At 41.9% G+C, this 13,977-nt stretch overlaps 1 protein-coding gene across 2 annotated transcripts; it reads left to right on the top strand.

Annotated features, from left to right (window-relative positions):
- The first annotated feature begins 1,050 nt into the window (after positions 1 to 1,050).
- Positions 1,051 to 10,942, top strand: LOC124703067 (nuclear pore complex protein NUP107). 2 transcript variants are annotated; one of them, XR_007002915.1, is made up of 25 exons: positions 1,051 to 1,180; positions 1,934 to 2,301; positions 2,670 to 2,739; positions 3,088 to 3,203; positions 3,351 to 3,382; positions 3,486 to 3,611; positions 4,509 to 4,667; positions 5,032 to 5,124; positions 5,204 to 5,371; positions 5,541 to 5,639; positions 5,762 to 5,979; positions 6,048 to 6,105; positions 6,561 to 6,649; positions 6,729 to 6,869; positions 7,212 to 7,334; positions 7,744 to 7,842; positions 7,949 to 8,140; positions 8,456 to 8,624; positions 8,755 to 8,911; positions 9,110 to 9,312; positions 9,491 to 9,632; positions 9,727 to 9,887; positions 10,009 to 10,125; positions 10,208 to 10,351; positions 10,648 to 10,942. XR_007002915.1 is itself a non-coding variant. In XM_047235274.1 (25 exons), exons 1-24 carry the CDS (start codon positions 1,077 to 1,079, stop codon positions 10,283 to 10,285), a joined length of 3,282 nt encoding a protein of 1,093 aa, XP_047091230.1. In that variant the 5' UTR covers positions 1,051 to 1,076; the 3' UTR covers positions 10,286 to 10,308; positions 10,648 to 10,942. The 2 variants fall into 2 exon arrangements, 1 of the variants encoding a protein (XP_047091230.1); XM_047235274.1 differs by having other exon boundaries at positions 10,208 to 10,308.
- Positions 10,943 to 13,977: the final 3,035 nt, after the last annotated feature.

The following is a 13,977-nucleotide window of genomic DNA, read 5'->3' on the forward strand; positions in this document are numbered from 1 at the left end:
CATTGATCGCCGCTAGCTCTCGCTCGATGAGATTGGGGAAGAGAGGTGATGTGAGAACAGGGAGACATCGTGGTGAATGCGGCCAAACGCGGTAGTTCAGCGATAAATAGAGGGCGACGAGCGTGAAACCGAGGCGACAACATTAACTCGCCGCGTGAAAGCTACGCATCCGGTGAAGACTGACCGGCGGCAGATTTTACAGCGCGCGGAAGACGATGCGATGAGGACGACGACCAGACTTTAGTTCGGAGTCCCCGAGCGCTCCCCGAGGGACCGGGATGATCTGGGCTCCCCGGATGGATGAAAGCCCAAATCCGAACAAAAACGAGGATCCAGGGACACAACTGAACCGTTTTCGTCCATCCAGATGAAAAAAAATGTCACGATGTTTTCCCGAGGAGACAGCTAGAGATGCTCTTAGAGCATCTCCACTCGTCTCCCCGAGAAGCCCCCACGAGCCGTTTTTTACATCCGGACGGCGAAAAACGGTCCAGTCGCGCCCCCAGGTTCTCATTTTCATCCGGATTTGGGCCTAAATTCATCCGGCGATCCACGCCATCCCCGCCCCCCGGGGAGCGCTCGGGGACTCCGGATGGAGCAAAACCAATCGCCTACGCCCACGTGTCTCCTCTTTCGTCCGGACTCCCCGGGCCATCCTCTTTTTCCCCGAGAAACGTCGCTTGGGGAGCACACGACTGGAAATATACTGTCCCCAGGCCAAATTTTCGTCCAACCCGGATGAAAATTTCGTCGGATTAGGAGCGTCAACGAGTGGGATGCTCTTATGCCCGGAGCTGGGAGGGATGAATCGGGATTGATCTGTGGATTCAATCCGGAAAAAACGAACAAGGCCTCACTGGGCCTCTCTCATACGCTACTCTAGGCCCATAAAATGAAGGGGTCAAATTGGGAAAATTTCGAACAGGAACTCCACTCTACCCCGTTGAGCCGAAAAACAGGAGGGGAAAAAAATATCAGGGAGGGTTTGGCGCTCGCCGCTAGGGTTTGCGCAGCCATTGGAGGACGGACCAAAGCTCCGGCGCCAACCGAACCGCGCCGCGCCCGCCCGCCCGCCCATGGACGTGGACCAGTCGTCGTCCCCGCGGCGGCCGCCGTTGTCGACGACGGGCTACTTGGACCCGGAGTCCTCCCGCCTCCGGGAGGAGTACCGCCGCTACAGGTGAGAAATGTTCCCCTTCCGCATCTCGACCTCGTACGCCGGGCGTTGGCTGGTTGGGATGGTTCTTTAGAGGCTTCAAGGCGAGCGTCGTGGTTCGCCAGTAATCCAGTGGGGGAATGGAGCGAGTGTGAGCGAGAAATCGATAGAATTCAGTCGTTGATTCTTAGCTGCTAGAACAAATGGGGTTGATTCGTTCGTCACTGTGTCAGCCCATATGCTACTTGCTGCTCGTCCCACCTGGGCAGCAATTTTCAAATATTCCATTGTGATTGGAGAATTGTGTCATGTTCTCAAGTATGCTACTGATGAATCAGGCCATATGCTACTTACTATTCGTAATTTCTCAAGTGTTTTAGTAGGTCTGTTCTGATGTGATCATTTAATTGAATGGAGCTGTGAAGCTTGCCATGGTCGAGACTCGGTTATGTGGTGGCCAGGAACACTCTAGAGATTAGACAACCCAATTGGTGGCATCACATGACAATGCACAATAAGTGTATGTGGTGTTTGCGACCACAGAATCACCCCCTATGTGCTTGCAACTGCCTGATGCCTGGACTTGCACTCCAGCTCATATATTTTCACCAAGTTTCTTTTTGTGTATGGCGGGATACTTACTGTACCTAAAAAATGCATGGAAGGATTTAATGTAACCTACTTGTGTCAAATGCGAGAACGTGCTACTTTGCTACTTCTACTGGGAGTAGTTTCTACACTAGCTGATTTTCTTGTTTTCTTTTGCAACTTACGCAGAAAGAGACTATCTTCTTCAAATGACTCCCCGCTGTTGGGGACCTCAGTCTCCAGATTCTCAGAAGCAAGGGTGTTGCATGATGGTAGCAGCATGCCTAGGCGGCCCAACGCTGGTCTACTCCTTGAGGAAATCAAGCAGGAGGCGGCTGATTATTCTGACATTGACGGTTTGGATGGATCAAAACTGTTTGGATCAGCCAAAAGAAGGACATCGCTGGATGGCGGTTCTGCACCAGACGCAGGTTTCCTTTCTGGTAGAAAGCCGACGAGGTCGTCTATGAATCCAGTCAAGATGGAGGGCGATATGCTACAAGAAGGAGAAACAACTTTTACAGTGTTTGCATCCCTTCTTGATTCTGCGATACAAGGTCAGTGTAGCAATGTAATTTGGCTAGTGACATCCTTATTATCTATCATGCTCTTTGCTAGCTAACTGTGAAGTAGTGGGTGCTTGAGTCATGCTGTCAGTTCTCTTTACAAAGTTTGCTATTTTCCTTCTTCTGTTTCCTGACAGCACAGAAGCATGATGATCTATTTATTACCCACTAGATTAATAGCACTCCAGAAAAGTGCACTTTTGGTTGGTGACCTGAAACCTGAATTCGATGAATCCATAATATGTAGCTGTATCCTTGATTTGCATGACATATAGTAATCTAATCCCCTCTACTGTCATTCCAGCTGATTAGATTTTCAAGGTGTCAATTATGTAAACGGATATGTTCTTTTGTTGCAGGATTGATGCCCTTCCCAGATGTGATTTTACAGTTTGAGAGGACATGCAGAAACGCTTCAGAGTCGATAAGGTTTTATATTGCCTTACACTAGTAGTAATATCTTCCATTGTATAACTTCCTGTGATTGGATAGATTCTACTTCTCACCAACTCCTAGATGCAGCTCTTTGCCACATCAAACTTTCCTGCTACACATTACAACCATTATTTTTCACAAAGATGCATGGTTCTTATGCTTCAAGTACTTTTTTTCCAATGTAGTAGATGCATGAATCCTTTTGTAGCTAATCAGTTATTGGGAAAAGTAGAAAAGGCAAATATTTAGGAGGAGAAAGAAACAATAGTAACGTGGTCCTGGGCATGTACCATAGGTTGGATGCCAATATGGGATTATGCGGCTAATGCTTTGAAGTTTCAGGTATGCTGCCACAGGAAAGCTTCGGATGGCAGAAGATAAACTTATGCAGCAAAAAGCACAACTGTTACTGGATGAAGCTGCTTCTTGGTCACTTCTTTGGTATCTCTATGGGAAAGGTAATAGCTTTTATGATGAATCACTTAAATATATTGTTATATATATCCTTTCACCTTGCAGCAACAGTGGCTGTAATAAATTTTCGTTTTCGTTAACTGTTTGTTGTATCCTGTATGATGTTTCATGTTCTATGTGCTACATCACAGCAAATGAGGAGCTTCCTGGAGAGCTATTTGTGGTAAGCTGCAGTTCTAATTGCGAATATATTTAAAAAAATATTTGCGTGCGCTTTGTTCTTTTGTATGTAGATTCATCTAAAGGATGATATTTTCTGTTTACAGTCACCAACTACATCCCATCAGAAGGCTTGCCGGTACGTTGCAACAGATCTCACAGCACAATTGTGTCTTCGCATTGTGCTTTGGCTTGAAGGACTTGCTTCGGAAGCTCTTGATTTGGAGAAAAAGGTAAGAGAGCCAATGCTGGTTTTTAATTAGGACTTCAGTCTTTTCTATTTCCTGTTCTAAATTCTGTATTCCTCTAGTGGCACATGATTGATGGAGTGGAGGAGCCAGCCTTAAGTTATATAGGAAGTTCCATGATTAGAGGAAAATAAAGAGATGCATCTCCACATGATATTTTGACATAAGTATTTGAGTTGAATATTATTAAGCTTCAATGTGCTCCCTCAATCCAGGAATGTAAGGCACAGACCAATATGATACTAGAATTATCTAAACTACTCCTAGTTAATCCTTCTCATTGCATTCACTTCAACTGTTTTCTACGCCATCCTAATCATTTAACTCCAGCAGCATCAAGTAATACCTGAAAGAATATGCATGCATGCACCACAATTAGTGTACTAGTTTAATACTGCCTCCAGGCACTGCATGAGGGGCATCGAACCCAGAATGCAGGAAGCCAGGGCAGGGGTAGTAAAGGCTAAGTGCTTGCGAGTTTAGTTCCAACTTTTTCTTCCGAACTCGAATAACGTTAATGTCATCGCCCCAGGAGGTAAGAAAAATGAACAAAAATATAAGGAAAGAAGTGCCTTCCCTGAATTCTGGACAGTAGCCAAAATGAAAGATGTCCAATAAAGCTTGGCGGACGAGTAATTCTCATGTAGACATGGCTGTTTCATAAAATAGTCCTGGCTTTCTTTATTGGCTCTTATAAGGATTGCCCTTACCGTCTTAATTTTAATAGTAGTTGTTTATCTCCCTTGAATTGCCTTGGTTTGGTATTAATCACAGAATGAGCCAGAGAGTAATTTAGTATTTAATAAATAGGCGATCTTTTAACTACTCACAAGCAAATTGATGACACATACGTCTTTTTTGCTGTTTATTTCTGTTTTGCAGGTGAGAGGATCTCATGTTGGTTCATATCTACCAAGTTCTGGTGTTTGGCATCGTACGCAGCGGTACTTAAAAAGAAAGAACAACGATTCTAATATAGTGAAGCATGTGGATTTTGATGCTCCAACTCGTGAAGGAGCCCAACTTCTTCCTGATGACAAGGTAGGCTATCATTGCTATCATTCTCAAATACAGTGTAAAGATCCTTTCAGAAAGGTGCTAATCATTTGTTACAATATGTAAATGTTGCAAATATGCATTATAATTGGTTCCGTTCGGCCTTTTGATACTCTTCGTGTGATAGCACAGCAACGTTCACCTCTTAATCTCATTACCTGACCTTCGAAGTTTACTTCTCAACTAAATGAAAGCAAAAAGTACTGTGGACTAACAGCATTACAAAGAAGACAAATCGGTTCTCTTTTTTTTTTGTTCTAAAGATCCCTTGTCATTAAGTATTTCTGGTGAAGTAACTAAAATTCTCCTAAGTAAAACCATAATTCACTTTTCCTTGCTGTGTAAGCAGAAGCAAGATGAATTGCTTTTAGAAGATATCTGGACTCTCTTGAGGGCTGGAAGATTAGAAGAGGCATGTGAATTGTGCCGGTCTGCTGGACAGGTAGGTCAGCTTGTATAGGCCTATTTCTTATGCTATATCGTCTCTACTTATTTGTGATACTGCCTTGGGTATATTCAAGGCATGGAGAGCTGCCACTCTTTGCCCCTTTGGTGGCGTAGATATGTTTCCTTCCCTGGAGGCCATGCTCAGCAATGGACAGGCTAGAACATTACAAGCCATTGAATTGGAAAGTGGTATTGGACGTCAGTGGCGTCTTTGGAAATGGGCATCTTATTGTGCTTCAGAGGTGAACTCTCGTACTGTACTCATGTTGTTGAAATGCTTCTTTGCAGTTATATTTAATGTGGTTTGGTATGTTACAAGTGTTCTGTCTTTCTTTAAATTCAGTTATGTTTGTGTATGTAGCCAATACTCAAGTTGTTAAACTTAACTCCAAATCATTAATGCTATTGCAGAAAATTGCTGAACACGATGGTGGCCGGTATGAGATGGCTGTATATGCTATACAGTGTAGTAACTTGAAGCGTACCTTGCCAATCTGTACTGACTGGGAGGTATGCTGCTTATTCAACTCGTTCCTAAGCCTGCCTTTTAATTTGATTTTATGTTATATTCTCTTCTTTGATGCTGTTGTGGTACCTCCATGTGATGCATCCTGTTCCTTCCCATCTCATAGTCAGCTTGTTGGGCAATGGCAAAATCTTGGCTGGATGTTCAAGTGGATCTGGAATTATCTCAATACCATACCAGCAGACCAGAAGAGAAACAGTATGATGATGATATGAATGGAACCCAACCTATGCTCAGTTCAGTGGGCCCAGAAAATTGGCCATACCTTGTTCTTGATCAGCAACCTCGTGATATAACTGCACTTTTGCAGAAACTCCACTCAAGGTATGAACATTATTCAGTACTTGTATCCGCTGCTTGTCTACTTATTTGACGTGTCACTTGTGATGCAGTGACCTTGTGCATGAAACTGTTTCTCGAGCATGTCGGGAGCAGCATCGACAAATTGAGGTAATTTACATTTCCAAGAAATGAAGAATAACTTACTCCTTATTCCTTATGCATTTTGTCTACTAAGTTCTAACATAATTTAGATTAGTGCAGCTACCAATATTGTTTGACATTGTGTAGCTGAAAACTGGGAGCAATTTCTGTTATTGTACAATTTGTCAGTTTGCTGACTAGTCTAGAGTTTAGAGATGTTTTTCAATTTTGTAGACTATTGTTCAAAAACCTAAGCATTATGATGTCATCTTTGTTATCTCTATTCATATTGACGAAATATGTAACATCTTTGTTACTCAATAATTTATCGATCATTCTGGTGATTCATGTAAATAATAACTGGAAATCTGGAGTACACACATGTTTCAAATATTCGCATTCCATGGACCCAATAGTTCAATCATTATCCAATTGAATTTACGATTGCTTGTCTAACCATTTCATGTTTGTTTATTCGGTAGATGAATCTCATGAGTGGAAATGTAGCTCATCTTCTTGACCTTCTATGGTCATGGATATCACCCTCTGAGGAGGATCAAAACGTTTCGAGGTATTGCTTTTATGACTTTAATGGAGATAACTCCAAACACTTTATTTTCTTACCATCTAACGTTTGTAGAACTTCTTAGTCCACTTAGGTCCCGTGATGATCCTGAGATGATACGTTTTGGGGCACATATTGTTCTTGTCATGAGATACTTATTCAGCGAGGAAATGGAAGATGAGTTGGAGGAGAAGCTGGTTACTGTTGGTGATCTCATTATCAACATGTAAGTATTGTTTCATTGAAATAGTAAGTTTTTGTGTGGTTCTTTTTTATTCTCTTGGACTCATCCAATGTTCCAATTGTATCTGTTTGGTTTGAAATATCAACTTTGTTTGGTGATGGCTAACTTAATAATTGTCACAATACTCTGTTGCATATGTAGCATGCTTTCTTTTCATCATGTCAATGGCTTAATCCTATGTTTCTACTGTTGTCTTACATACATTTTAAACCATTATCTTCAGTAGAATCTTTTATTGTTATCTTTCTCCAGATAATGTTGGCACTTTGCTTTTCAATGTACTTTTATCTCTGAAATAGTACAAAAACTAATGATTCGTTCCAGGTATGTGAGGTACTTATTTTCAGAGCAGCAAGAAGAGTTAGTTGGAGTGTATGCCTCTCAGCTTGAACGTGATGTTTGCATCGATTTGTTTGTGGAAATGATGGAACTAAGGTTAAATAGCAGGTATTGCTATCATATGCTTATACCCTTTAATGTTTTGTAGTCTGGGAAATGTCACAATATTGGTAGTTCCATTCGGTTGTCCATCTTGTGACATATTAGTGCACAATGTATGTTAAATGTTATTGTCTGTTCATGTTTGTTCTCCATATTTCTGGTGGATTATAGTTTGCTAGCTATGTGTCTTCAAAGCCTATATTTAATCTTAGATTTATGATATCTCTATAGAAATACTATAGTTAGTAAAATATTTGCATTCCGAACTATATGTTTATCCTTCAAAATTGAGTACTGGAAATATTTTTTTTTTGTTTCACACAAAACATTCTCAAACTTGCTATTGTCAATGATTTATTTTGCTCACTTCCAAGACTTGAGTTAGCTGGCCTTACTTAAATTTATGATACCGCAGCTTGCATACCATGTACAAGCTTTTCCTCTCTGCTGTGGAGTATCTGCCGTTCTCGTCTGGAGATGTGTCCAAGGCCTGTTTTGAAGAGATAATTGAGAGGTTTGGTAATTGTCGGGTTACATATAACATTGGAATACACCAAATTTCAGATATTTAGCCCATCTCATTTATGGAGATTTTCAGACAAATTTTTAATTTAATGTAGAGTTCTTTCAAGATCTCGGGAAACGAAACCCAACAAGTACAATGAAGATTTTTCCGATGTTGCGGAACGGCATCATTTGCAAGCACTTCACAAGGCAATGGTCATTCAGTGGCTTTGCTTTACCCCACCATCCTCAATTCCAGGCTTTCAGATGATCACAGGGAAGCTTCTGATGCGGGCATTGATGCATAGGTAAGTATATTAAATTTATCCTTGTGCCATAGAAAACTTTGTTTACCATACACGCAGTCCTGCATGGTCTTGAAACGAACGCTTTTGTTCATCTTCTTGCAGTCCATCTGTATGTTCGTTGCTGAAATACCATATTCATTGAACAATACCCTTTAGTCTTTGTTGCTCACTCTTTGAATTTTCCTTTCATTGAAAATAGTACTAATTTATATTTCTTACTTTATGGGTGTGGAACTTAGGTTGTTGAAATAATACTCATTTATTCCCTTTTTACTTCGTATCCATGGAACTAATAGTTAATTTTTGTATCATCAGCAACACACTATTTAGAGAGTTTTCCCTGATATCAATGAGGAGAGGCTCTGAACTACCAATAGGACCACATAAATTGCTTGCCATCCTTGCTGAACCATTGAAACAAAAGGAGAACTTTTCGCTGGAAGATCAAGAGATATCTGATAACTTACAAGAGTTTGAAGATTGGGTAAGATCTCTGCTTTTGTCCTAATGTGATGTGCATCTTCTCTTAATGCTGTTAGTACTTTTATTCCCGCTTTGAATTTACTTAGTACGTTAGTTTCTTGACAAAGTATCGCTGTATTGTGGCGAAACAGCACGAATATTACTCCCTGGATGCCACTTACCGGGGTTGGCTTAGATGTGAGATGGAGAATTCTTCTGTTCCTCCTGACATGCTTTCAGCAGAAGAAAAGGATCAAGCTGTTGCTGCAGCGACACAAACACTGGAGCTGGCTTTCTTGTTATTACTCAGTAAGTTAAAACTTTCCTTGCTTCATCAACACACAAAGCCTCTGTATTTTCCTGAAGAACAATTAAATATTCATTTCATCGTGGTGCATTAGACTACAAATATTTTTCTTTAACTGCAAAACTTGTGATAGCATGAGTAGGCTATTTCAAGAATGTCTTTGGCAGCGTTTAATAGATATTATTTGTTTCTGTAATCAGGGGAGGAAAGACCATGGCTAAATGCTGTCGAGATTAGTCCATTTGAGTCGTCAGAGCTTGTTTTCCTTGAGTTGCATGCAACTGCAATACTCTGTCTACCGTCTGGAGAATGCATGCCACCAGATGCAACGTCATGCACGGCTCTTACAAGCGCACTTTATTCAACTGTTAGCGAAGAGGAGGTGCTGCATCGCCAGCTCAAGGTTGAGTTCATTTCTCTTCTCCCAAATTCTGCTTGCATGTTACACTTCAACATATAAAATCTTTGGCGTGTTATTCATCATTTATTACGGACTATGTAGGGGATTATATGATGGACTATGTAGGGGATTATTTGTCATGGCTACTTCTGCAACTTCTGACTGTACAGTTCATGGACAGGTTGATGTCAAGGTCTCATCTAAAGATCCTTGTTGTATTGAAGTCGCGCTTCGCTGCTTAGCAACAGAAGGTGATGGGTTTGGACTTCATGAAGCCAATGATGGAGGTCTTCTTGCTGCAATAATGGCCGCTGGGTTTAAAGGTATCTATAATTTTAAGTGATAGTACGATTCAGCTCTCTTTCGAATGTAAAGACTATTTCATGTGATAGTTATGTGAATGATTTACCGTGATAGGCGAACTCAATCGGTTTCAGCCTGGAGTTTCGATGGAAATTTCACGACTTGATGCTTGGTATTCTGATGGTCATGGTTCGGTTGAAAGTACTGCTGCTTATATCATCCGAGGGCTCTGTCGGAGGTGCTGTCTACCAGAAACTATTCTACGATCCATGCAGGTGATCTTGTAAATAGATTCTACAAGTATCTGGTTACTAGATTGAGTTATAGACGAAACAGTCACTAATTTGCTGCTTCAGTATACATGGTGTATTGATATCTGACGAGAATATTTTGCAGGCATCTATCTCCCTTTCTGAAGCAGGCGATTCTCTAGATCATTGTGATAAACTCATTGAGTTGGTTGCTTCATCAGATTCCGGAATGATCCATTTGTTCAGCCAGCAGCAGATACAGGTTACTTTACGTTCTTTAGTTTGTTCAGCTGGTAACTGTAGAGTTTCCTGACATCAGCAAATATCTTCAATGTGTTACTCAGGAGTTTCTGATCTTTGAGAGGGAGTGCTTCATATGTAAAATGGAGCTTGAGGAAGAGCAGATACCTACTGATGGCTAATTCATCTGAGTTTACATTATCAGGTGTGACACCTGAAATCTTATTCACCAGTTCCTAGTGGAATGGGTATGCTGAAGCACATCATGTACTCGTGCTTGCAAATTGTATTATGCAACATATATTTATTACTACCTCCGTTCCAAAATATAAGGCTTTTTTAGAGAGCTAGAGTTTAGCTTTCTAAAAAAAAGCCTTATATTTTGGAACAGAGCTAATATTATTATTTATGTAGAATGATGCTGACTGCACAATGCTTATGCTTCTCAACTTATCTGACCCTTACCATGCTGCTTTACTACTGCTTTCTAATTGGTGAAAAAAAAACTGACAGTTTTCGTTTTTATCTTTTCTTGTACATGCAGAATCAGACATGTTCTACTTGCTGACTGAATGAGAAGCCAGGATTTGATAGTCTCAACATGGCATACTCTCTGTTGTGTGGCCAAGAACTAGCTGTAATGTATTACGACCCTGTGGAAAAAAGGGTAGATGAAATTTTCTGTATAGGAGTTATCTCTGACTGCAAGTCTGTTACTCTCAGCTGATAACAGCAGCAGATGAGAATGTACTCACTTCAGTTCGTCTTTATCGTAAAATGATCTACTGTATAAGGGCGTGCCCGTCCAAAATGAGCTCCAGGCCAAATTTTGCACTTCCTTTGGTTGCTGGTCAAAGTTTTTTATTGGGACATGTGGAGATTTCAGCTCCAGCTATTTGGTTGCATGGGTTGTAGCCTATGGAGCAACCCAGAAGCAGCCTGCTGTTATTTGGTTATCACCACAAGCGGGACTAACTAACCTCTTCTTACAAGAGGTGAGGTTACCAGACACTAAGAAAAGCACACAAGGAAGCATACTAGAACGATAACTTTGCAGACTATCGTATTTTAATGATAAGTTCACAATTAATACCAATCCTTGTATAGTAGTTAACTTAGCAGAGTGCCAAATTCAACAGAGTTCACATACGAAAGAAAGCGATGATCACTGTCTTCCACGATCCTCCTAGTGGCATCTCCATAGCGTGAGCACCTTGTCATCACCTCATAGATGAGTAGTCAAAGATGACCACTCGGAAGATGCATGGTGATTCATTGTGGAGGTGATGAAGTAGCAGATCATGGGCAATAGCAAAGATTGCCTACGCTTTTGCCATCAACATACCTGGTTTTCACATCTCACTTGCATCTAATGTTGATCTTTAGGGTGATCATCTAAGGAATCTTCTCGAACTATGGTAAGAAGGCTGTAGGGATTGGACACATGCCCATGGTAAGCTTGAAGATCATGGTGATCGTCGAAGGGATCTTCTTGAACCATGGTAAGAAGGCCTTAGGGAACCATGGTAAGAAGGCCTTAGGGACTGGACACATACCCATGGTAGGCTTGAAAACCACCTTGATGAAGTGCTCCAGACCCTCATCATCATGGAAGTGGCCAAAGTTGGCCGGCCTTTCTCGTGGCCTCTTGTTCGACCACTCGCTAGGCGCATGAGCGCCGATATCTATAGCCTATACAAAAAAGCAAGAGCCTCACACACATGTTGCACATACACTGGTAGAGATGGTGTCATAGGAACCATAATGTGCTTGGACCAACATTGTCATTATCAAGTGCCATAGGTTAATCAATGGCCTCCCTCATACATTACAAAGTTGGTGCGTCATATGAAGTAGCATCCACAAAGCATAGAGGCAAAGAGATTATCCCCAGATCAAGTCTAGTGCACAAGCAATATGCCCTAGATTCTGAATTATTATTGTAATCATCGACACAAAGCATCTCACACAAGTCACACTTAGGAGCCTTCATATTTACATAGCACGATTGCAAGCCAAGATACGATCCTGCAAGGCCAGGGAGCATGCAATACATATATTTTTGCACGACACTACGTATTATAAGATAATCCTTAGCTCACATTGTGCTATTGAATTTAATGATCGGCCACTGCAAGAAAACAGAAACATAATGAACACATTTAGAGCATCATACTTATATTATAAACACATACCTTAGAGATGAAGTTGGTGAACCTAGTACATTGCACACCATTTACGTTTGTGCAATGCATATGGTTCAGTAGGTCCATCCCTTGATCATGTTGTCCATGATTTAATCATCAATCAAATAACACATGAGATATGAACAAGCAAATTGGGCCTCATAGTAACATTAGTAGGGAAAAGTCAATAGAGGCAAGCTTATTGGTAGCGGACCATCTAAAACTCACGCGATTGCTCTTGTTTGTCGCGTGCGCCAGTATGGACATACTAGCAGTGTACCCGTGCCAACGACACGCGGCTATTATGTGAGGCACGGCTGCGCCTGGGCACGAAACTTATCCGTAGCGGGCGCTGCTAGGGACACACGACTATTACGTCCTTATGGGGTGCGTGTCCTTGGTGCCATCCGTTGCCAATAGTTTTGGATCGACGGGGCGCAAATACTGGCAACGTAGGTCTGTGCGGCCCGCTGCCATTATTTGGACTTAACCAAATTTCAGTCCACGCGCCGAGAGGCAATTTCCCCAATCTCTCGACGGCCACGCGTGCTTGACCTCGACGCCACCGACCGCGCCCAGGCATTGATCCGCCGCCTCTAACCACGCCACGCCTCGCCATCGCTTTCACCTCCTTTCTCCTTCATCGTCCTTGCAGTCGAGCTCGCCCGCTACTCCGCACCACCCCCAACCACCCCCACCCCGGTATGAATTGGCTGCGCACTGCACCTGCTCGACGAAATGTTTATTACAGGGATGATTGATGTGTTGGAAATATGCCCTAGAGACAATCATGGATGGTGTATTTCATAATGTATTCATAAAGTAAGGTTGTACTTGTATGAACTCTTGCATATATCACCAAGAATATCATCGAATACGTAGGTGATTCAGTTGTGGAACCATATGCTTGTGTTGTTCAAGATATTTTGTCCTTAGTCATCAAGGTTGTCTTGGAAACATGACTTAGACTAAGGTGCAAGTCGGCCGATGACTCTGTTTCACTTGTCATGGACATGGTGGTGCTAATCCGACTTACACGGACTCGGCTAAAGTGTTCAGCGAGTCAGACTGACCCACCGTGAGACGCAACGAGCAAAGTCGTCATTTGCATGTCTCTATCAATGTAATCCTTAGACCTAAGATTATTGCATGATCCAAGTTGTGGATTAACCGATGATGGTGCTCCGGTGATGGCGCCAGACAATATTGCTGAGCGTTGTTATGGAAGTGGTTGGGAAACCCCAAGAGGAAGGTGTGATGAACACAAAAGCAAGTTTTCCCTCAGTACGAAACCAAGGTTTAATCGACCAGTAGGAGAAAGACGTGACTTCTGAAGTTCTTGCTAGCTGACTAGTGGCAGGACGCACTACCGGCATCAGCAACAACGTGAAACCTCCACACAACACAACCAAAGTACTTTGCCCCAACTTCTGAAATACAAAAATAGCAGAAAACATGGAATTGGCACTGTGGCATCTTGTTAATAGGTTAGTGCCGGAAATCATGTAAAAGTGCATCGAAGTGTAAACAAAACATATATGAATTGGTTTGCCCCAACTTACAGTGAGGTTGTCAATCTCACCGGTTTGCTGAACACAAAGGATTAGATGCATCGAGTGGAAAGATATGTTTGCAGTAATTAAAGAGAACATGAATTGCAGTAAGTAAACATAACATGATGATTGTAT

Source organism: Lolium rigidum, chromosome 3, assembly GCF_022539505.1.
Source record: "Lolium rigidum isolate FL_2022 chromosome 3, APGP_CSIRO_Lrig_0.1, whole genome shotgun sequence".
Lineage (NCBI taxonomy): Eukaryota > Viridiplantae > Streptophyta > Magnoliopsida > Poales > Poaceae > Lolium > Lolium rigidum.

What these genes read in the sequence shown, in the direction of transcription:
- LOC124703067 (XM_047235274.1), top strand. Translation starts at nt 1,077, where the DNA reads ATGGACGTGGACCAGTCGTCGTCCCCGCGGCGGCCGCCGTTGTCGACG. An exon ending in GAGGAGTACCGCCGCTACAG is followed by an intron (nt 1,181 to 1,933) that starts GTGAGAAATGTT and finishes CAACTTACGCAG; the next exon opens with AAAGAGACTATCTTCTTCAA. An exon ending in GAGGATCAAAACGTTTCGAG is followed by an intron (nt 6,650 to 6,728) that starts GTATTGCTTTTA and finishes AGAACTTCTTAG; the next exon opens with TCCACTTAGGTCCCGTGATG.